Source organism: Leucopleurus acutus, assembly GCF_964270905.1.
Source record: "Leucopleurus acutus genome assembly, chromosome: 9".
NCBI lineage: Eukaryota > Metazoa > Chordata > Mammalia > Artiodactyla > Delphinidae > Leucopleurus > Leucopleurus acutus.
The window spans coordinates 96,763,353-96,785,634 of record NC_139144.1 but is presented as its reverse complement, the minus strand read 5'-3'; the positions used below and the strand labels follow the sequence as shown (position 1 = coordinate 96,785,634).

Sequence of the window (22,282 nt, the reverse complement as noted above, 5' to 3'; positions counted from 1 at the left end):
GTAAGTCCTCCACTATGGAACCCAGACGCTGGTCCTTTCTAGGTCAGGCCCTCTCTGTGGATCTTAATTTTAGAAAGATCGACTTGAGCTTGAGGTGTGAGAAATTTAGGCAGTGCTGAGTGCCGAGAATGTGGATCTAGTTGGAAAAAACGTGTGCTTATTTATTCCAGGGGTGTGAGTGGGGGGCCATACGTTGAGATATTCACTCTACCCCTTTTCTGAGCTCCCAGAATTTCTCTGGGTTTCTTTTCAGCACCCCTCTGGGCACTGATACTGGTATTGAAATGCAATATGCTTTTTTTTTTTTTTGCGGTACTTGGGCCTCTCACTGTTGTGGCCTCTCCCGTTGCGGAGTACAGGCTCCAGACACGCAGGCTCAGCGGCCATGGCTCACGGGCCCAGCTGCTCCGCGGCATGTGGGATCTTCCCGGACCGGGGCACGAACCCACGTCCCCTGCATCGGCAGGCGGACTCTCAACCACTGCACCACCAGGGAAGCCCGCAATATGCCTTTTATACACGCATACTGTGGAGAAAATAGCTAACAGTGATTAAGTGCTTCCTACGTGCCTCTGTATTTTCCTAAAGGCTTCACCTGAATTGCGTTGTTAATCCTAGCAGCAACCTTCTGAGTTGGGTAGAGTTACTGTCTGTACTTTGCAGACACAGAAACTAAGTTTCAGTGAGATGAGGTCTTCCCCAAAGCCCCAAGTGGCAGAGTCAAGGCTGCCCCCAGCCCTGCAGAGCCCACGGGTCGATTGCTGTGCTCATTTGGCCGAGTGTCTCTGAAGCGCAGTGGGAAAGTGGCAGGGGAGGTCTGCTTGTAGTAAAGAGGCCAGAAGGGAGTCTCTGGGTGGGGAGGAAGCAGGCTGGGGGACCGTCAGGGCAGAGGAGGACATTGGGTCTGTGGTTGGGAACCAGGGGTGGTTTTTATTCATTTGCCCAAGAAGGATGTCTCACTGTGTCTTTACTGCAGGTGCAGAATAGGGTTCTGCCCTGGGTCACATTGGCCACGTGTAGGTTCAGCTCTGTTTCACCGACCCGCGTGGCTCGGTAATCTGCTCCAGGAAGGGATATGACCTTCTCATCCCCAGAACTCCGCAGTTCGGCCAGCAACTGTAGCTGCCCCTGGAGATCCTGTTGGTACCAGCTCATCCAGGGGTACTGGGAATTCCTCAGGATGCAGCGCAGTGTTTCAGCCTGTCCGCGAGGTACCAGGACCCACCTGGGGCTTTGCTCCACGAAGCTTGTGTCAGCATCTGAAACACACAAGCAGTCCAGGCTAAAGGTTCTGGGGGTAGTAAAGGTAGCTAAAGGTCACTGCCAGAAATAACTAGTTATAGCCGAATCCTGAAGAGGGGGTCCTATGAGTAAGGCGGAGAGGAGGCTGCTGGGAACAGGACGGGCACTCTCACAGGGCGAGGAGATACGCAGATCTGGGATCAGGGAGCAAAACCTTCTGTACCCACAGGGGCCCCAGTGACCCAGTCCCTTTTTCCCTCCCTCAAGCCACCGAGTGGCTGTCTCTGCCTGGCCTCTGACCTGTACTCACTGCACCCATGAGAACCCAGCCCCACAGGATGGGAAACAGGGCCATTCCTGGGCCTCTCCGGCAGGGCAGTGGGACAGGGGACCACGGGACAGGGACAGCCTAGGCAGGAGAGCTCATCTTGGCCTGTAAGGTGGCGACTGGTGTCTGAGACTCTCTGGGCCCCACACTCAAAAGGGAGCGGCTTTTCCAGGAAACTCAAGATCTTATCTTCTCACTGAGGCTCAAACCTCAAACTGGAGTTTCCTGTTTCGGCACGCCAACACGCACTCACTCGTACACACTCCCCGGGCTCACTGGGGGCCTTAGTGAAGGTGCCTGGCCCTGCACCCTCTTAGCTGCTTCGCAGAGATTCCATGCTGAATCCGTGCCTCACGTTTTTGCAAGGAATTAAAATAACTCATTGCAATGAAGCCACACTTGCAGATTGAACAAAGACATCTTCTCATAGGCATAGAGGCTGCTGCAGGTCAGTGTTGGGCGGTCGGCAATGGACACTCATCTCCAGTGACCTGTGTTTTCCTCTGTAAAAGCAAATACAAACCAAATGGAAGAGGCTCAGTTCTCCTGTTGAAGAGACTTCCCTCCCCTCCATTTTCTTAGAGCATTTACTGTAGAAAACTTGTAAGTTCTTTCTCTGTCTCTTTGAAATGCATACACTCTTAAAAGCTAAATCACCTCTTGCCAGCATTAAGACCCAGGAATATCTTTCTCAAGGACCTGCAACCATCTCTTCGGAATATAAACATCAAGGAAGATGAGCTTAACTTAGTCTAGAGCAGACGGCTGGCACCGAGTTGCAAAATGATTTCATCATAAAGATATAACATGTTTATCTCTCCTTTGGTAAAGCCAATTTGCAAACACAGATAGACAGCCCAATTACCAAGTGACTTCAGCGTGAACTGTGGATTAACAAAAGGTCCTGTTGAGTCCTCTCATTTGGGGACTAGTTATTGCTTATCTTGAGAACACGTGTGTAGTGGGTTTGATCTGCTGGTCTGTACGATAGGCCGAAATTTCTTTTTGTCTCTGCAATCTCTTAACAAAATGCTTGTGGTGTGTATCACATTCTGACTTAATGATTATTCAATAATAAAACTGTTTTCTTTCTCTTCTACCTTTGTGGAGAGATTTTCTGAGTTGGGAGGGGATTTTGTTTTTAATTGTATTTTCCCAGCAACACACAGTGCTGCCACTTACTGGCAGTGTGAACTTGGACTTCGGTTTCTTCCTCTGTAAGACGAAGATAATGATGAAAGCCATTTCATAGGAGTAAGTGGATTCATACATGAACATTTCTGAGAGTAAAACTTGGCAGAGACTAATCGCTTAATGAGTTAGCCTCTATTATTGCAATTGTAAACTTCCGATAAAAACATATAGTGGCTTTTATTGATCTTTAATCTCCTATCCTTAGTAATCAACTGAGATTCAAATCACAAGTTCTCATACTTTTTAACATTGATAAGAGGCCTCGCATTTTGGTAACCAATGATCTGGGAAATGAGATTTAAAAGACCCACACCTACCGTGGCTACAACCTCAGCATGTTATAGACAGAGCTATGGAGACACAGAGGGGTCTAGCAACAAAACTTTACTCTTTCAGGACCTGGGGCTGCACAATATTTAAGTTGGTGTCAGGACACTCCATAGATGGAGAAGGGAATTAGAGCAGGGTGAGGCTGCAGACCCATCTTCCAAGAGAGTCTGTGTCGCGGCCCAGCAGTGGCCTGGCCTCCTGGGGGTCTGTGCCTCCCAGAGTCACTATTTTTTCTAATCTGCTGGAGTTTTAATACATGCAACAATACGGTTCACATGAGTCACGGATGGCATTTGGTGATGGCATAATACAGTTTACAATTCACTTGGCTCGCAAGCTTTGAAACCGTGTGGTTCCCGATTTTTTTTAAAATACGGATTTTCATTATGTACAATTCCGTGTGTAACTTCATTAATATTTTCTATATCACACTTTCAAATTTGCATAATCTAAATGTGCACAAAATGTCAATTGCACTGCATTCTAAGTAACGTGCTGATTCCCTTTTTTGGGGGGGAGGCGGGAATCTGATTTTTTTGTACGTAAGTTTCAGGTGTACAGCATTATAATTCAACACCTGTACACACTGCAAAGTGATCTCCACCGCAAGTATGGTTACCATCCATCACCGTGCAGTTGACCCCCTTCACCCACCCCCGTGTCCCCTTCCCCTCGGGTAACCTCTGCTCTGATCTCATGTGCTGAGTCACTCTTGTCTTTGGCCCCCTTACCTATTCCCAGCCACATCCGTCACTCCAGAGAGGGAGAGAGATGAGCTCTGTGAAGCATTGCCCAAATCACACCTCTTGAATACCAGACCAAAGGACACGCCGAGAGGGTGTGTCCTCACAAGCCTCGTGCACTTAATCCTGAGGTTTGCTCCTGAGAGAGTCAACTCTGGGATTTGGATGACTAAAGGAAAGGGGGCTGGGAGAGGGGAGAAAACCATAACTGGGGTTGTGGTGGTCAGCACTCTGGCCGGTGAGCGGGTTGCAGGAAAACGGATCCTGGACCCATCTTGGTTTACAGGGCTGGCAGTCCTATCTCCCGGCCCCATTCTCCATTTGTCTTAATCCCCAAGTGCGATTGGGATCACAGTGTCTCTGACACCCCTGTTATCTCCTCCCCGGGCTCTGGTTCCTCAAGGTCTGTGACTCCCCAGGTTCCACCCTCTGGCCTTGGCCAGGCTCCCGTCCTGGGCCAAAGTAAGCCTCTTCCTTCCAGGTGGCTGCTTGGCTCCCTACCTTCTCTGCCTGCTCAGAGGTGGGTGGTATGCTTGCCCTCTTGGGAACGGTGTCTTCTCCCCACCGCGCCCCAGTTACTACTCAGTTACTACTCACAGCAGCTGCAAACAACCTCAGCTGGGTCCTTACCAGCTTTGATGGGCTCCATAGGTAATGAGAAGAACACGCGTGGCCTGAATGGAGGCGTAAACAGAGGTGCCCTCACTCAAGCTGAATTCCTGTGTGGAGGTGTGTGGTCCGGATTCTGTGATGGAGGAGGCCCTCGAGGCATGTACCCTTGTTAATTTTTCAGATCCTCGCCATTGTCTGATGGAGGAAGAACACTGAGGGTCAAATGATTATCAGCTCTGTCACTCACACTGGATTACGGACTTTGGTCCCCTCCCTAAGGAGTAGCCAGCAAATGACACCAGCTCCCTCCACCAGGACAAGCCAGGTAAAGACGCCTCCAGGGGGCTGCGTGTCTTATGGGTGTCTGTGACCTAAGGAAATAGTGCAAAGAGCACCATCCTGGGGGCAGGGCCCCTATGGCCTCGCAGTTAGCTCTGCCGCCGACGGATGGGGGTTCGGGCACTACACATGTTACTCCCTGATGTTCCCATTTCCTCATCAAAAAATTAAGTGGACTGGAATGTTTGGAAAATCAAGTGGATCTAAAGTTCCTTTTCACTCTGGTGTTCTGATATTTTAATATTCCTCTGCGTTTCTTCTGTTTGCCTCGTACCAAAGAGCTTGCCAGCGGGGAAGTTGGCCAAGACTCCAGTGGAGGGTCCCCGAAGGTGACTTCTCCAAATGGCAATCTGTGGGAGGAAGGGCAACATGCAGAGTATCCCAAAGGCAAATTCACATTTATTCCCCCTTTTCTCCCTCTCCTTCCCCTCCTCCGCCTCTTTGCTCCTCCCCAGCGACGTGCAGAAACTTGCAGCTGCCCCAGACGTGCCCATCTGGAAAGCTGATTATGGCTCCTTCACCTCTACATGTCCTTCCAGGGATTAGTAGTAAAGACTCCTCCAGGAGATGGAGACCATAGCCTTCCCCTCCGCATCTCCCAACACCTCCTCTCCTCCTGCACTGTAGGGAGGCTGGAAGGCAGGGCCACTTGGAGTCCCACTCCCTGTCTGTGCATCACTTCTATATACAGACAAAATAGAAAATGCCCGTAAGAAGTTGGGGTGAGGGACATGTGCCAGAGGCCAGAGCGCTCAGTAAGAACATCCAAGGATACAGGGATGGTGGGGGCAGAAAGGGAGAGAATGGAAGGAGGGAGAGAGAAATAGAGGGAGAGGCAGGGAGAAATAAAACCTCCTTGATTCTGCAGGGTCCCCATGGGTAGGACACTGGTATTGGGTCAGGAGGGAGGAGACTGAGTGATTCATTCCCAAGAATTTCACGCCAGGTCCCTATTCCAGGGCAAGGGCAACCTTCTCTGGGCACCTTACGCCTCCAAGTTGTGTAAGTGGTACCACTCTGAACCCAGAGATAATGAGATCAGAAAAGCCCCAGTCTGTCCCTCCCCCGTGGCACGGTGCCTAGCACAGGCAGAGGTACATATAAGTCCATACTTCTTGAGTGTCCATCTAAGGAGAGATGCTTCAGGCCCCAGGAGCCATGGCCTGTGCCCTTCTCTTTCGGCTTCTCCTACTTACGGCCCTGCCGACCTCCTCTCAAGGCAACCACCTGGGCCTCACATCACGTCTGCATTATTCCATGTTCCTAGATCCTTCTAATGTTACTTTCCTGCACTGGGACTTTGACCTTGAGGCTGAGATCATCACTTTTGAGCTCCAGGTCCAGATAGCTGGCTGGGTGGGCTTGGGTATCACAAATCGCTACACCATGGTGGGAAGCAATCTGGTTGTTGGAGCAGTCTCGCCGGACGGCAATGTCTATTTCTCGGTGAGTGTGAGGGTGACTCCCTCCCAAGCGTGAGGGTCTCTTGCTGGGTGGAGGGTGGCTCTGAGTCCAGGAAGGATCCGCATTTTCCAAACACATCCAGGCCCAGAGCACCAACTGATGGCTGACCTCTCCCTACAGAAATGGTCCATTGGAGAGTTTGAATCTAGGTCTTCCAGACTGCATGTATCTAAGTTGCCAAGGGAATGGAGCCATTGGACTGAAAGAGAGAGAGTCCTGGACCACAGTCTCGGTGCAGGTCACTGGGGGAAGAGTCAAAGCTGTTTGGTACACAGTCCTCATCTTCAGTTACCTTTAGGATCAGTCAAATAGACCACAACATAAAATAATCTAACAACATCAGCACCTGCAACAATAATAGCTTAAAATTGTTACTCATTTTTGGTTAAGCAGCCATTGGTCCAAATTCTTTGCACATTAAACCTCACAGCATCACCGTGAGGTTTCTTCCCCCATTTTACAGATGAAGACGCAGCTCACCTGTCTCCCAGTCTCACTCAATCTGAACTTCATTTATATGGCGAAGTGCCCATGTTAAGAGCCCCATGAGAAGAGGAAAAGCATAGACAGTTCAGAGAATATGTGAGCTTTTAAGACTTGGGGATACAGGAATATTAAGATTTATGGAGATGAGATTTGAAATGGGAGAAGCAAAGCAAGGTCAAGTGGTTAAACTCCATCAGACACTGTCCATCCCTCTTCCCCACGAATCCCCCCTTGATGCCATGCTCTGTCCTAGGAGCAAATTATAACACAGACCTGGGTTCTGCTAATTTGGTACTTTATTGGGGCTAAATGGACCCAGACTACTCAGAACCCGTGACCACGTAGGGCTCCTGGTTCTCACCCCTTCACCTTTCCTGGACCCTAGAATCAGCACCTGGTGGATGAAGACGCTCTGGAGGAGGGAGCCAGGACGCAGAGCTGCAGGCACTGACAGAAGACACCATCTATACCACCATGCGCTTCTCCAGGCCCTTCTGCTCCTGTGACCCTCAAGACCAAGACATCACAGTAAAAGAGGGAGGAGAGAGGAGCATTTGCTCACAAGCAGCCTTCCTTCTAGGAGGTGAAGTCACCCCCAACCTGGAATGGCCGTGCCTGTCAGGCAGCCAGTCTTGGTTCCAGGGCCCTCGTCTCTCTCAGCCTTCCCAGGCACAACCCCAATCCTGCCGCCTCTGATTCCACCAGTCCTCTACAGGTGGCCTCCCACTGACTCAGCCCCATGCCACCCTCCCTAGTGTCCCCTCCTGAAGAACCTTGTCTGATCTCCCTGAACTTCAGTGTCATGAACCAGATGTGGACACAGGCTCAGAGCGGGGACATGAGAGGGGGTGTGACTTACTCAACATCTCCAGCAAGTCAGCTTCTAGGCAGAACTGGAACCTGACTAGTTCTGACCCCCAGTCTGAAGTGTTCTCCTTTTTGAAACCGGTAGGTGGCATTTTGGGGGGCTCCAAGGAGCTCTGGTTCTTTACGTCTCAGTGCAGAAAGAATTCAGGGAGAGGCAAAGTGATAGATAAGAAGTGAGTTATTAGAATAGGAAGCTTGTGAGGCTTATATCAGGTGGGTGAGAGGGTGCCGCCCCAGAGAACTTAGTGGTCTACAGTTTTACAATCAAAGGAAAACTGGGGAGGGGGAGAAGACCAACTTCTTCCTCATTCTTGAGTAGACACAAGCTTCCATCATCAGCTCTGCCTCCAGGTTGGGCAGGGGAGTTTTCTTGTCCCAACATGATCAAGCCAGGACTGTCGTGGTACTATGGAAAAATTATTTCAGGTCTCAGTACAGTGAGGGTCTTTCACTTTGACATGTCACCTTTCCATAAATTATTGTTTTTTATGTGTGCAGAGAGCATGTCCTAGGGGTCATTAACTTACTGAGGTCACTGGGAAGGATATGGGTCTCATGTCACCATTGTTTTATTGTTTGGGGGCATGTCTCATGCTTCTGTTGCATGGTTTTGTTGCTAAGCAAGCCTGCTTGGTTTTGTGGTTAAGTAAACCTGCTTTCTTGAGTAATCATGAACTTACAGGGGTCCACCATACTTTTTTCTCTACTTACAATCCCCTTGTGGTATTAACTATTTAATCACCTAGTTTGTCCCTTTACTCTGTCCCAGTAAGTTCCACTGTGTCGATGTGAACAAGTGGCTTGTGTCGGTGGTTGGGTGTGGGTGTGTGCAAAGTGCTGCTCGTGGGCTGCAGCACCTCGATACCCCCAGAGTGACACTGTGAGGGTGCTTGCCACCTACGGCCCAGATGACACTCTGAAGCTGGATCGGGAGCGTACCTTTGTGAGTCCATCTTCCTGCTCCAAATTGTCCACCCCGATGATCTCGATGTCCCTGAGGACACCATCATCCATGACTTGGAGATCACTGATGTAAGGCCCCTCCTCCCCACCCAGCCACCTCCAGCCACTGCCCACCTTCCTCTCAATCCAGACCTTCCTCTTGCACCCAATATTCAGTACGTTCCTGGAACTGAGGTTCCTCTGACTCCCCTTGGTCCCCCGAGGATGGTCAAACTGGCCCTCAAGTGGCCACCCTTCCCTGACCTGCCCCTTCCCCTGCTTCTCTGGGAGCCTCCCTACCACCTGCTCAGCCTCTGTGTGTCCTTCTCCAGTTCTTCATCCCAGAGGATGACACCACGTACGCCTGCACCTTCCTCCCTCTCTCCATCGTTAGCAAGAAGCACCGTATCTACAAGGTACCATGAAACAGACTTCAGGACATTGTCAAGGTGGTTGAGACAGGCAGTGGGCATGGCTGACTCTGAAGAGATGGTGTTAAGAAAACTGCTGGGAGGATGAAGGAGGGAGGTGGTCAGGAGAACACGGGGGCCAGGCCAGGTTTGGTGGAGGTGGCAGTTTCATGATTTCCCGAGCCCAGAACTACAGCTCCCAGCACTGTTTTATTCACGCCCCACAGTGCAGCAGCGATTTTGATGACAGTGATTGGTTAATAAGTGTTTGCAAAGAACAAAGTATAAGTCCTGTCCTGGGCCCAGAATTGTGTTCTCTTAGCCCAGGAGGAGGTGCAGGCTGGGGAGACGTGGCCAAAGGCTGTCAAGTCGGGAAAGTCTGGCTAGAGGAAACTCAAGTCAGTCATCTGACTTCACATTTGAGTGATTTCAATTTTGATCAAATAAATAAAAGTGTGACCTTACAATGAGTGGCAAATGTGTGGGAGCCATTGTTTTCTTTAGAGACTGAATCCAACAAGGCATGATCACATGCTCAAATATAGAGAACTGACAAGGTTCTTAAGGGAAAGTAGAAAGTCTTGGGATGTTCCCGGCTGGATCAAGTGTGTTGTGCTATCAGGAAGGGATTTTAAAAGGGTGAGGGCTGAGAGAGGAGTCAGACTGAGTGCAGGGGAAATGATAGGTTGGGGAAGGAAAAAAAAAAAATAGAGGAAACAGAAGAGAAAGAGAGAGAAGTGGGGACGGGCATAGTTTTATTTGGGGAAAAGGAATAGGGGGGATAAGAACATGGCCCAGAAGATCTTGACCACACTCTGTCCTGCGTCCCCCGCCCAGTTTGAGCCCAAGTTGGTCCATCACAAGGAGACGACGGTGCACCACATCCTGGTGTACCGCCTGCGGCAACACCAGTGCTCTGCCCAAGGGCATCAGCGACTGCTACGGGGCCGACCCCGCCTCCTCCCTCTGCTCACAGGTCATCGTGGGCTGGGCTGTCGGGGACACAGTGAGTCGTGTGATGAGAGAAATCAGCCGCTAAGGGGACACGTGTGGTTGGGCAACTGGGATTGTTGGATTGATGGAAGGTGGGGAAACGGGAGGTCTGGGACGAGGGCCAAAAGACAAGGGCAGGCCCGGGTCCCTGCACCTACTTCCCAGCCATTCTTGCCGCCAAATCACCCTCCATCCAACAGAGTTACCAGTTTCCAGGTGACGTGGGTATCTCTACTGGGATGGCTTTGGACCCCCAGCGGGTCCCACTGGAGATTCACTACAGCAGTTTGCAGTCTTCCTGGTGAGCGCCTAGAGCATTTATGGGAGAGCGGCGGTGCGGCTGGCTGAGCCCTCTAGGTGTCGGGAAGGGATGCAGGATGCACGCCTACTTCTGCTGGCAGCGCCCCCCCGCCCCCCCCTCCACTTTCCCAAGGCCTCTTCCTCCCCACCGTGCGACACGGTCTCCTGCATCCTGTGATTGGTCCTTCCTGCACCAGGTGTGTACGGCTCCTCGGGGATTCGAGTGTACCACACGGCGCAGATACGCAAATATGACATGGGTGTCCTGCAGCTGGGCTTCTGAACTTTGCCCATCCACTTCATACCCCTGGGTGCCGAGTCCTTCGCGTCCTATGGGATGTGTAAGGCGGAGAAGTTTGACGAGGTGAAGCTGGGAGGCACCCCTCCTCCCCTGAGCTTCCCGGTTCCCCATCGCAAATCTGCTGTGACCCACAAGGCACAGCTTGAGCCCCAGATTTGGAGAATGACCACTGCCTGGTGCTCAGGAAAATCGCTCACCTGAATGGGGTGGGGGAGCCAGGAGGCAGGGCTGCGGGGCAGGAAGAGGGGCCAGGAGGTCCAGTAGGGACTAAAGGGGTGTGTCTCAGTCATAAGACGAAGGTGTCAGATGTGAAAGGAGGAAACCGAGGAGCGGGGCCAGACGAGAGTTCCTGACGAGCCAGGTGGTCTCCTCCCTGTCACAGATGAACGGGGCCCCGGTGCCTGACATCCAGGTCTGCGGCTACCTGCTCCACACCCACTTGGCTGGCCGCGCTCTGCAGGCCGTGCAATACAGGTAAGGAAGACACGGATTGGAAGCTCTCCCTTCTGTATTTGGAAATAAATGTTAGCAATAATTATTTATTCTGTGGCATGACGTCATGCTCAGTTGGGAGTAGGAGAAGCTAGAACGATCCCTAGAGTAGTGACGACAGGAATATGACAGTGGAGGGAGCTTTTTCATTTTACGGGCAATCTGTGCCCACAGAATGACTGCACACGCTACTTCTTTGTTGATAGACCCCCTCCCTGCTTCATCCTCTCCTTATTCCTGTCCCCTCCCCTTGTCCCCCTTCAGAAATGGAACACAACGCCAAACAATCTGGAAAGATGATACCTATGACTTGAATCTGCAGGAGACTTGAGATTTACCTTCTTGAGTGGCCATCAAGCCAGTGGGAGCCTGAGGGGAGGCATGGCTGGCATTGGGGGAAGGCAGGGTCAGCACTCACTACTGTTAGCCAAGAGGACTGTACCAGTCCCTCTGTGTCTTACTTTGAGCCTTTGTTTCGCTCTGCACAGGGAGATGAATTGTTGGTAGGGTGTCACTATCAGACGCTGGACCACGACTCCTTGACTTTTGTAAGTACCTCTCTCCCCATCGTGGTCAATGACAGTAGCCTCAGAATAGAGCCCCATCCCTGGCCTTGGCCATCACGTGACTCAGATTATTCCAGCTGAAGCCCCTTTCTTTCTCCAATGGTATTACCCAGGCACATGGGGCTTCATGCTCTCGCATCCCCATGACTCTAAGATGGGTACAAGGATTCCTGTTTTCTCTGTCAACAACCCACTAAGATTATGAAAGGAAAGCATGTGATAGTGTCTAAGAGCGTGGACTCTGGGCCTGATCGCCTGGGTCTGAATGTCAACATGATCATTAATAACTTTATAACCTTAGACAAATTATCAGATTCCTTGTGTCTCAGTTTCCTAATTCTCAAAAGAATTAATACTATCTATCTCATAAGATTTAGGGGAGAGTTGATTAACATGCCTAAAACATCTAGATCATTGCCCGACTTTTAGTAGATTGTCAGAGTTAGCTATTATTATTATGGTCACAAGGAACCCATATTTTGTGTGTCAGGAATGTCTCAGTGTCTGTAGGATTCAAAATGGATTGCATGCTTCCAAGGAAGAAAATACAGCCATACAAATGATTACAACACAAGTTAGAAAGTAAAATACACTGTAAGAGAAGAATGGGGAAAACGCACTAGGGGAATTCACAGGGGAAAAAAATCATCAGGTCCTATTACAGTGACCTGAACATGTGACATATTTGAGTGGGTCCTGCTTTTGACATGTAGAGATGGGGAATTCCAGGGAAGCTCAAAGGGAGTGGCTTTTTTGGGAAACTCGGCATCTTATCTCATCTTCTCAACCATCTTTTCTCAAACCAGGGCAATAGCAATGGAAATGTAGAGGATGGGGAAGATACGTGGGATATTTCTTTGGAAATAATATCAATAATTGTCCACCAATTAGAAACACAGGAGGAGAAAGCAAATGTGGTGCGAAGTAGTAACAATTAGTGAGCTGGCTCAAGGTTAAGGGGAAAGGAAAACAGTCTCATTGGTAGAATGATCACCTAATCTAGTTTCTGCCTACCTTGTTCCTCTCTCTCTGCATGCCTGTGTATCTCTGTCTCTCCATCTCTCTCTCTCTCTCTTCTTCTCCAGGGGGGTCCCAGCACCGTTAATGAGATGTGCCTCATCTTTCTCTTCTACTATATCCGAAACAACATCTCCAGCTGCATGGGGTACGCTGACATCATCTACGTGGCCCATGTGCTGGGGGAGGAGGCATCAGAGTGAGTCATCCTGAAAGATAAGACCCTTAAGAGTGACCTCTAGAAGTCAGATCACTTGTGTACAAAGTATTTGTCTGCCTTTTTCTCATGCACTACCTGATTCAAAGACTGTTTACTTTCAAGTAGTGACCCTTAATTACTTGGGACTAAGGGGCCTCCCTGAGACTCTGATGAAAGCGCTGAAACTCCTTTCCAAGAAAAATGCACATCTTTGCAGACACATTTCACATATAATTTCAGGACATTTATAGTTTCCCTGAAGTCACCCTATCAACCTTCTTGGACTTCATGGTCCCCAGATTAAGAAACACTTCTTTTAAGAGTCAGAACTTTCTCTCTCTTTTTTTTTTTTTTTTTTGCGGTACGCGGGCCTCTCACTGTTGTGGCCTCTCCCGTTGCTGAGCACAGGCTCCGGACGCACAGGCCCAGCGGCCATGGCTCACAGGCCCAGCCGCTCCGCGGCACGTGGGATCCTCCCGGACCGGGGCACAAAGCCGTGTCCCCTGCACCGGCAGGTGGACTCTCAACCACTGCGCCACCAGGGAAGCCCAGAACTTCCTCTTTTTCACTTTTAAAAATCCTCTTCTCTGAGCTCTGATGATATTTCTCCTGCCAAGCTCACAGTTGTGCCATTGAGTTGTAAGACATTCCTTATGGTTTATGCCAACATGGAACTGATGCTAACAAAAGTGAGGCTATTTTATACACATTTTGTCAAAGCTTTCAGTCAACCCTAAACTAGTGTCTGTTCTTCCTGCCCATGACAGTTCCATGGAGGGCATGATGGCCATGAACAATGTGGAATGGACTCTGGAGAACATTAAAAAGGCTGAGAAGGCCTGTGAGGAGGCCCAGCAGATGGTGATAATAAAGACCATTGACGTAAGTGTCCCAGGAGACACCACCCTCCCAGGGTTAGGGATGGTGGGGAGTGGGACGAGGCCGGAAAAGAGAAGAATGAGGGGTATGAATGCCAATGGCAGGAACGCTGGGTCAAAGAAGGAGAAGCTGAGGGAGCAGAAAGAGCGCTGATGCTGCTGTGGGTGTGGATGGTAGTCTCCCAGCTAGCCTGTGAGGTTGCAAGTACTGGGGATGACCAAGTAAGGTCTTAGGAGAGGAAAGGAGGTGGGGATGCTTCCACCTTCACCAATTTTCTCCCTTCTCCTGCAGGAGCTAGTGGAAAACACAACAGGCTGGATTCCGGAAATCATCCCTGCTCCTCGTGGTCCTTGCTTAGAGTCCTCCAGAGGCAAAGTGGAGCCCCAGGGCAGAACCCCTGTAGGCTTCAGGGCTGCCCCCATGGCCCTCTCGGGCTCCAGCACTGCCACACCAAGGCGCCTCCCCCTGACTGCCCTCTTGTTTGGGCAGGGGGCCGTGTCTTGGCTCCTAGCCACCCTGCGGGCTGGAGCCTGATTCCGTTTCCTCATGCCACATACTCAGGCCCCTCCCTGCTCAGGCCTCCCCTTATCACCAAACACAGAAACTCCCTCTGCTTTGGCCCCCAAAGTCCTCCATCTGTGCCCTTCTCATGACTTCGGCCATGAAACTGCAGACTTGGGCGTGACACAGAGTCCCTAAAGCCTTTCCCGTGACAAGCTCGGCAACCCATCCTTTAAAGCTTTAGAAGCATTGGTGGGACCACACATTTTCTAACAAAATCTAGATTCAAGGCTGGGTGAGGTAATGGGTCTCTGAGCAGTCCAGTGCCCCAGCTTGACTGAGGGGATGCCGCGTGGGGAGGAGGGGGCTTGAATGCAGAGGGGGGAGCCCAGTAACCCCTCCTCAGCCCATGCTGGCCTTGGAGCGGCTCCGGTTTTTCTTTTCTTCTGACATTTTTGTCCAACCCTCCCTGTGAGGCAGAGACAGCAAGCCACATGTGTGATTTGCAGTAAAGGAAGGTGCTCTGTTTACAAGGAACAAAGCTCAAGACACCAAGTTAAATAGAATTCAACTCGATTCCTGTCGCCATCTCTTTCCTTTGAGCCTCCGGTCCAGGAGAGACAGCTGGGAGGTCTCTTGAATGGCTCAGGATAAGGCATCCAGAGGGCACTGGAGGGCTGGCTGCCCAAATTGCAACATCTAATGCAGGCCTTGCTTGCCTCACCTGTGCCTCCACTGTCAGATGATCTTTATTTACTCGACAAATATCACTTTCTCAACATTCAGATCACCAGGTGTCAAGAGCCTAACTGGCCAGGGAGGCTGACTTGGGCTCTGAGAACAGTCAAGGGCATGCTAGTGCATGAACCGCCTTGCTCACGGTTCCTAACTTCTGGAAGGGACCCCTACCCTGAATACTCCGAGGTATTTAGAGGGATCCTAACTCCCTGGAGATCAGGGATCTAGCCTCCGTAAACTCCTCGCCACTGCTTGAGGGGCCGAGCAAAGAAGAAAACACAGCTTACCCGAAGCCAGAGGGATCGTCTGGGTTCACTGCTGGGCTTCTCTGCTGTCAACATTCAAGTGAAATGAAGGCTCTCCTTTAGGTCGTAATCTTAAAATATGGTTGAGGCCCTTTGACGGCAGTCTGAAGTGCACAAATTACATTCTACAGCGTGAAGAAACACACAGATAAAAATGAATCTAGACAGAAACTTAAAACAATCTAAAGAGACCTTTTCTCTCTGGTTTGCCCAATTAACAAATAAGTCTGACATTTCTATTCCAATCTGTGTTACTCCAAGCCCCCCAAGCAAATTCTTTCGACCTCGATCTTTTAGGTAAAAACAAAAAGACAAGAACAGAAGAACCTCCTGGCTGGGTTTCTGATGACAAACCTCGGTCTGTGCTACAGCCTTATTCTCGGGTCTGTCTTGACAAGTTCAAGTCAGCTGGGCAGCTACTCCGAGGTTCTGCAGCCAGGATCTTCTAATGTTCCATTTGTATAGCTCATGGCCCTGTGCAGTTCCTCTCCTCTGTACCCACTTCAATTTCTGGTTCTTATTAAGCCTTCCTTCTTTCATTTTGTTTTCCTCTCCATCTCTTGATCTCAGCATTTAGTCGCCATGCACATATTCATTGAGCATCCTCTGTGAGCTTGACATTAGGTCAGAACAGAAGCCACCTAAATGAACAGGAAATGGACAAGCACCCCCCCCCCCCGCCCTTGTGGAGCTGAGGTGAAGCCTCTATGAGCCCCTGGCTGGCCATTTTCTCCTTGGGTTCACAGCATCCACCTCTGAGTCTTGCCCAGTGCCATGGGTCATTTCCCCCGCTGCTGACTGCCTCCAGAGAGGAACTATATTTATATCAACCTATGGAGAATGATTTGTTCCTATATTTAAAAGGGATGCATTTATATTGATATTATGCATATATATTAGACGGGGAAATGTTTGAAAACATTCCTACACAGGGTAGGAGCGTGAATTAGATGACCTCAAGTGTTTTTCCAGTTTATGTGTTTTGTGACTGCAGTTTCCACAAAGCCTAATGATACACTACAAAAAGAAGGGCTCAGAGTTGAGGTGGAAAGGGATGACTCCAACTTCCTCCTAGAACCTTCTGGCACATGGGTCTCTGTCATTCCTCTTCCCTCAGTGGTCTCTAAGTTCAGGTCAGCTCTGAGTGACTCTGAGACTGTAACTCTTTTTGCATCTCACCTCCTCTACTCAAAACTCCATCTTAAATGTGGAGAGCAAATAAGGGATGTATTCCCTCATTACTTTTTTCTGTGATGACAAGAGGACCCACAGGCTAAAGTTTACAAGGATCTGGTCTTTCCTGAGGAATAAGAATATTTTGTTACAATTTCAAATTTATAGGAAAGTCGCAAGAATTCCCACAGGCCCTAAAATGAGCTTTATCCATTGTTTATACTTTACCCCATTTCTCTCCCTCCCTCTCTCCTCTCTTCCCGTCTCTTCTATTTTTCTTCTCCAACTCCTTCTGCTTCTTCCTCCTTCCCCTGTCTGTCTGTCTCCCTCTCCTTCATGAGCTGATAACTTAGTTTCTTATTCCTGTTTGCTAGAATTCTCACCACGTTTAAATTCCTGCTATACTTAGCTGAGACGAACAAGAAAGCTCCCCGACTCCACTGCTCCACCACGGCAGTGACACCCAACCTGGACAGCGTATCAGAGTCACCTGGGTGATGGGAGCAGCCACCAGGCATTAGTGAATGATTAAACTCTCCAGGTGTTTCCAATATGCATCTGAGATTGAGGACCACTGAACCAGAAGTTCAATTGCCCTTAACTAGTCTATTTCCTGGATGGGCAGGAATCCCATTCTGGCTTCACATATTGAAGCCACGGCACAGGCACTGACCAGTCCAAGTGAACGCCAGTGAAGAGGAGCCCTGGAAGCCCCCTGATTTCCAAGAGTTAGACTTTTAGTTGCTGGATTGTGAGGATGTGTGGGGATCTCAGAGAAGGGGTGCATCTGGGGGGGCTCAGGGAAGAAGCTATTTACCAAGCATCACTCAAAAAATAAATAGCAAAGAAGAGACCTTTAAATGTCAAGTAATGAATATAGAGAAAAAAATGTGAAGTTAGAAAATCACCATTTAATAAATGTATAGTAATAAATTGAATCAGACAAGAATCATCAATGGGTGACAAAATAGGAGAGTAACCCAATAGCTACATAGCCTCAAAGTATCTCCTCATTATATATTTATTAATTATGATGAGAGGAAATAGTAATTTTACGATAGACCTGGCAGACCCCACCTCAAGGAAGTAAGCCAGTTAGCATCACCAATCATGGACAGACATCATGTGCCTCCTGACAGGCATACCAGGAAACACATAACATCAATTCTACGTAATACCTGTCCAAGAAATGTACAACCTCGGTATAACCATGAGGAAATATTAGACAAACCCAAAATGAGGAATATTCTACAAAGATCTGACTTGTAATCGTGAAAATGTCAAAATCAAGAAGGAAAAAGAGGGGCTGAGGTATAGTTCCACAGTAAACTTAAAAACAAAAATCCAGGGCTTCCCTGGTGGCGCAGTGGTTGAGAGTCCGCCTGCCAATGCAGGGGACGCAGGTTCGTGGCCTGGTCCGGGAAGATCCCACATGCCGCGGAGCGGCTAGGCCCATGAGCCATGGCCGCTGAGCCTGCACGTCCGGAGCCTATGCTCCGCAACGGGAGAGGCCACAACAGTGAGAGGCCCGCGTACCGCAAAAAAAAACAAACAAAAAAACCCCCCAAAAATCCAGTTAAAATGAATGCACCATGTGCTCCTCATCCAAATTACTACCTGTTGCTGTTGTCATTGTTGTTGTTTAGTGTTTTTTGTAAAGAACATTATTGGGATGATTGGTGAAATTTGACTAACGTGTGTGCATTAGATGGTGGCATTGTCTGAACGTTAACTTCCTGACTTGGCTGATTATATTGTGGTTATGTAAGAATATGTCCTTGTGTTTTAGGAAATACACACTGAAGCATTTTGTGATGTTGAGACATTGTGTCTACAAACTCTCAAATTATACGCACGTGTGCACGTGTGTGAGAGAGAGGAAATATGGTAAATAATTTATAGTTTATGGATAATATTTGGGAAATCTGGGTGAAGAATATAATGAAGTTTTTATACTATGTTTGCAAATTTTCTCCACACTTATTTCAAAATAAAAATGTTAATTTTAAAAAAAGAAACAAGCATAAGATCTATACAAAAAGAGTATGAAAATGGAGCAACTTTTTTTTAAAGGCACACAGTTACCTAGAAAAAAAAGTCAATTTAGAAAAATGTCAGCTTTTCCAAGCAAGAGTTTTTGACCACTCTGAGCAGAGAACCTCCAGTCTGCAAGCTATAGTGTACCCTTGGATTAATTTCACTGGCAGAAAATATGATGTTCCCCATATAAAATAATGTGCATGAACTTACACACACACACACACACACACACACACACACACACACACAAGCACGCACAGAAACTTTGTTTCTGCCTCTATAAACTCCTAGAATGACATAGACACCATATCTTTTGCTTTAGTACAAGAGAGCCTTTGCAAAAAGGGAAAATGCACCTGGATCTCATTTCAAATTGGGACAATATGTTGGCAAAAGATCAAGAAAGGAGATTTATTGTTAGACAAATCTTTCTATTCTTTGTGTGACAGTTTACTCTTAACTCCCCACACCCCGTGTGCACTTGTGACGTCATTCACATTAAATGCTAACTGACAATCCCAGCTATAATCTGTTTCCTATAGTGCAGAACAGCTAGCTTCACCATCCCTTCTTGCTAACCAGCAGCTGGAAGATATTAGGTCACATGCTTGTGTTGACCAATGAAAAAGTAACAGAGACATTTTGAAGGGAAGAGACAAGCCTGTGAGCCAGTATCTTCCCATTTTTCATTAGTAAGAAGGAACAGTGAAGTTAGCGATTGGCAGAACATTGTAAATCAACTATACGTCGATTAAAAAAATAAAGTGTAAAAAAAAAATTGTAGATATCTCAAAATATTGTTTATGCTGCTCATCACACTGACGTTATGACATTAGATCCACTTGCTAGATCTTGTTATTTAATGTGATAATTTTTAAAAACACCTCATGTATTACTGTATTAAATTTTTTAAATATTTGCATAAATGTATTTTAATATAATAGGATTCCTTTACAATAGTATGCATTTTACTTTATGCATTTAAGAACATCATTCTTAGGAGGGGTTCCATAGATGCCACTAGACTGTCAATAGGGCCCTTGACGCTACAAATGTTGTAAAGCCTTTCATGCTTCACTCAGAGACTTGGCAATCAGGATTCTCTAGTAAGAAATCTTCTCCTTGAACATTTTGTAGCAACCAGAGCCAACTTCTAGCAATATGTCCTTGATGATAACATAAAATATTTCTCATATATCAAGTAAATAATTCTTTCCTACTGGTAGCCTTCCTGGGTTTATCAAAGGATAGCTGACAAGTTTCCCATCTTTTTGATCAAAGGATTCCTGTGGTTGTTTTTCCATGTTTCACTAGTTGCCTAGTTAGTGCAAGCTCTCATCCAAAAGCCTCTTATTTTGATAATTAGAATACTAAGCTAATTTACCTATATTATTTTTATGTAGCCTTATGGAGGCACTGACACATGAGTAAACAAGTAGAATCTGGCTTCCTGGTATAAGAAAGAAAGAGAGAAAGGAAGGAAGGAAGGAAGGAAGGAAGGAGAAAGGGAGGGGGGATAAATTAGGAGTATGGGATTAACAGATACACACTACTATATATAAAATAGATAATCAACAAGGATTTACTGTATAACACAGGAAACAATATTCAATATCTTATAATAACCTATAATGGAAAGTAATCTGAAAAAGTTATATATGTACACATATATATATAAAACTGAATCACTTCGCTGTATACCTGAAACTAACACAAAATTGTAAATCAACTATACTTCAATTAAAAAAGGGAAAGACAGGGCTTCCCTGGTGGCGCAGTGGTTGAGAGTCCGCCTGCCGATGCAGGGGACATGGGTTCGTGCCCTGGTCCGGGAAGATCCCACATGCCGCAGAGCAGCTGGGCCCGTGAGCCATGGCCGCTGAGCCTGCGCGTCCGGAGGCTGTGCTCCACAACGGGAGAGGCCACAACAGTGAGAGGCACGTGTACCGCAAAAAAAAAAAAAAAAAAAAAAAAAGGGAAAGACAGAAAAAGACCTAGGAAAGTAAACACATTCATCTCTAATACACTCATTTTCAAGTAATACTAAAAGTAAATATCCCTGTTGAACATTAGTATATAATTTCTTTATCCCAAAATCTAACCACCTAGTGTTTTAACCAACAGTGTTGCAAATTCTGTTTTTGCCAGAGTTATGTTACCAAGTATAGTAACTTCTATGATGATTAGAAAAACAACAAACATCCAAGCACACCCTCCCACAAACCTAACTCTAAGAAAAACCCATGCCAGAGGCATAAGGCAAAGGGTGAATAACCATAAACCTGATCATTTCTCTGGTGGATTAGCAGGAACTCTGAGGCTGAAGGGAACAAGACCAATTCAAAAGGGTTTTTGCTGAATAGAAAGAAGTTTTAATGCCGAAGTGAGATTACCCACGGTCAAATTACCACAAAATTCAAAATCGTTTGTAAATCTGCTTGCCTATTTTTAGTTGGCACATGAGTTGCACGCATTTGTGTGAACTGTGGTTATATACATCAGGCACAGAGTAGAGAAATAAGGTTTACATATTTCAAAGCACACCACAGCAAAAATAAGTTATTTTTTACATTCAGATTCCTTCCTTCAACTTTGCCTGCTTAAATCTCACCCCAGCCCTATTCCCACAGGCTAAGGATTTCCCCTAGCCCCTCCTCTTGTTTTCAAATGAGCTAGCTCTTCCCTTCTCCTTCCCATGAGGCTGCTATTCCTAATACTTGTATGTTATCTTCTTAATTGTCATGGTCACTTTTATCATCTGTTCTCTCTCATCTTTCCTGCTTACCTTCCCTACATTTGCCTTTTCTTCCCCTTATATCATGCTCTCAGCAAATTATCCCATCTCCCTATAACTAACTACCTGGCAGATGTTCTTTCTGGATACTGTTTTGAGGAGTTAGTTAGCTCTAGGATCCGAACTATCCTGGAAAGCTGTAGCTTGTATTTAGCAAGAGTGGGCCCATCCCCTAATCACACACACATATACACACACACATGCTTCATCATGGACCCAGTGCGTCTTCAGTATATGTACGTTTAGCCATCAGTACCATACTAATCACAGAGAGACATCAAGGTAACCCGCAGTTTTCCACACCTCCCTACTGCCTATAGCACAGGGCTAAAACACAGACAGAACATAAAACAAAACCAAGAAAATATTTTAGCTGTACTGGGCACGATCTGGCAACACACAATAATTTTATGAGCATGAAGTATAAGTAGTATCAAAGCCATTCGTAGTTAGGATCTTGCTCTAAAAATTCAGAGTGCTCTCCATGTCAATGAAGTGAAATTGTGTAAGCTGAGGTTTCTGCTGGTCACATCAATGTTTAACACCTGTTGGGAACCAAAGAAAAAGCATTGGGCATCTGGTGATTGAAGTTTACTGCAGTCAAGCAAATCAGATACAAGCCAGTGGTCCATAAACACTTTCACAAGTCGTTGCCTAGCTTCCAGACTGCCCTCAGATTTTCAGGTGAGAAGGGTATTTCTTAATCCCTTAGAGTACAAAAATCATTCAGTATGTAGGGAAAAGACGACAAGACCCTAAATAATGAAATACACAACCACTGCAGAGAAACAACTGCGCAAATTGGAGAAAATGTCCTCGGAGCCCTCCTTTTATTGCCTGCTTCTCTCTTCCCTATGGCGCCTTGATGATTGCCCAGTAAGAGTCTGATATTTCAGTGTTTTTTTCTAGGCAAATACTTTCCATAAAGTTTCACTGCATGTGCAGTAGTTAGCTTGTTTGCCAGCAACAAAATTGGGCAAAATCCTTTATAAGCTCTTGGTCGAGTTGGGGAAGTTGGTTGACAAGA

General features: G+C 47.4%; 1 protein-coding gene and 1 pseudogene across 2 annotated transcripts in view; one reads left to right on the top strand and one right to left on the bottom strand.

Moving 5' to 3' along the window:
- The first annotated feature begins 5,925 nt into the window (after nt 1-5,925).
- LOC309966651 (putative DBH-like monooxygenase protein 2) lies at nt 5,926-14,238 on the top strand (annotated as a pseudogene). Its single transcript has 13 exons — nt 5,926-6,234; nt 7,124-7,266; nt 8,477-8,637; nt 8,880-8,963; nt 9,795-9,963; nt 10,151-10,251; nt 10,448-10,614; nt 10,934-11,025; nt 11,308-11,404; nt 11,532-11,591; nt 12,695-12,825; nt 13,593-13,707; nt 13,996-14,238. The product of its transcript is annotated as a putative DBH-like monooxygenase protein 2 (transcript).
- Nucleotides 14,239-21,471: 7,233 nt separating this feature from the next.
- The window catches only part of MGAM (maltase-glucoamylase), a 98,885-nt gene continuing 98,074 nt past the window's right edge, over nt 21,472-22,282 (bottom strand). The window contains exon 48 of the mRNA XM_082846160.1: nt 21,472-21,800. Coding sequence (XP_082702286.1) covers nt 21,726-21,800 — 75 coding nt within the window. The 3' untranslated portion in view covers nt 21,472-21,725. The remainder of the gene's footprint in view (nt 21,801-22,282) is intronic.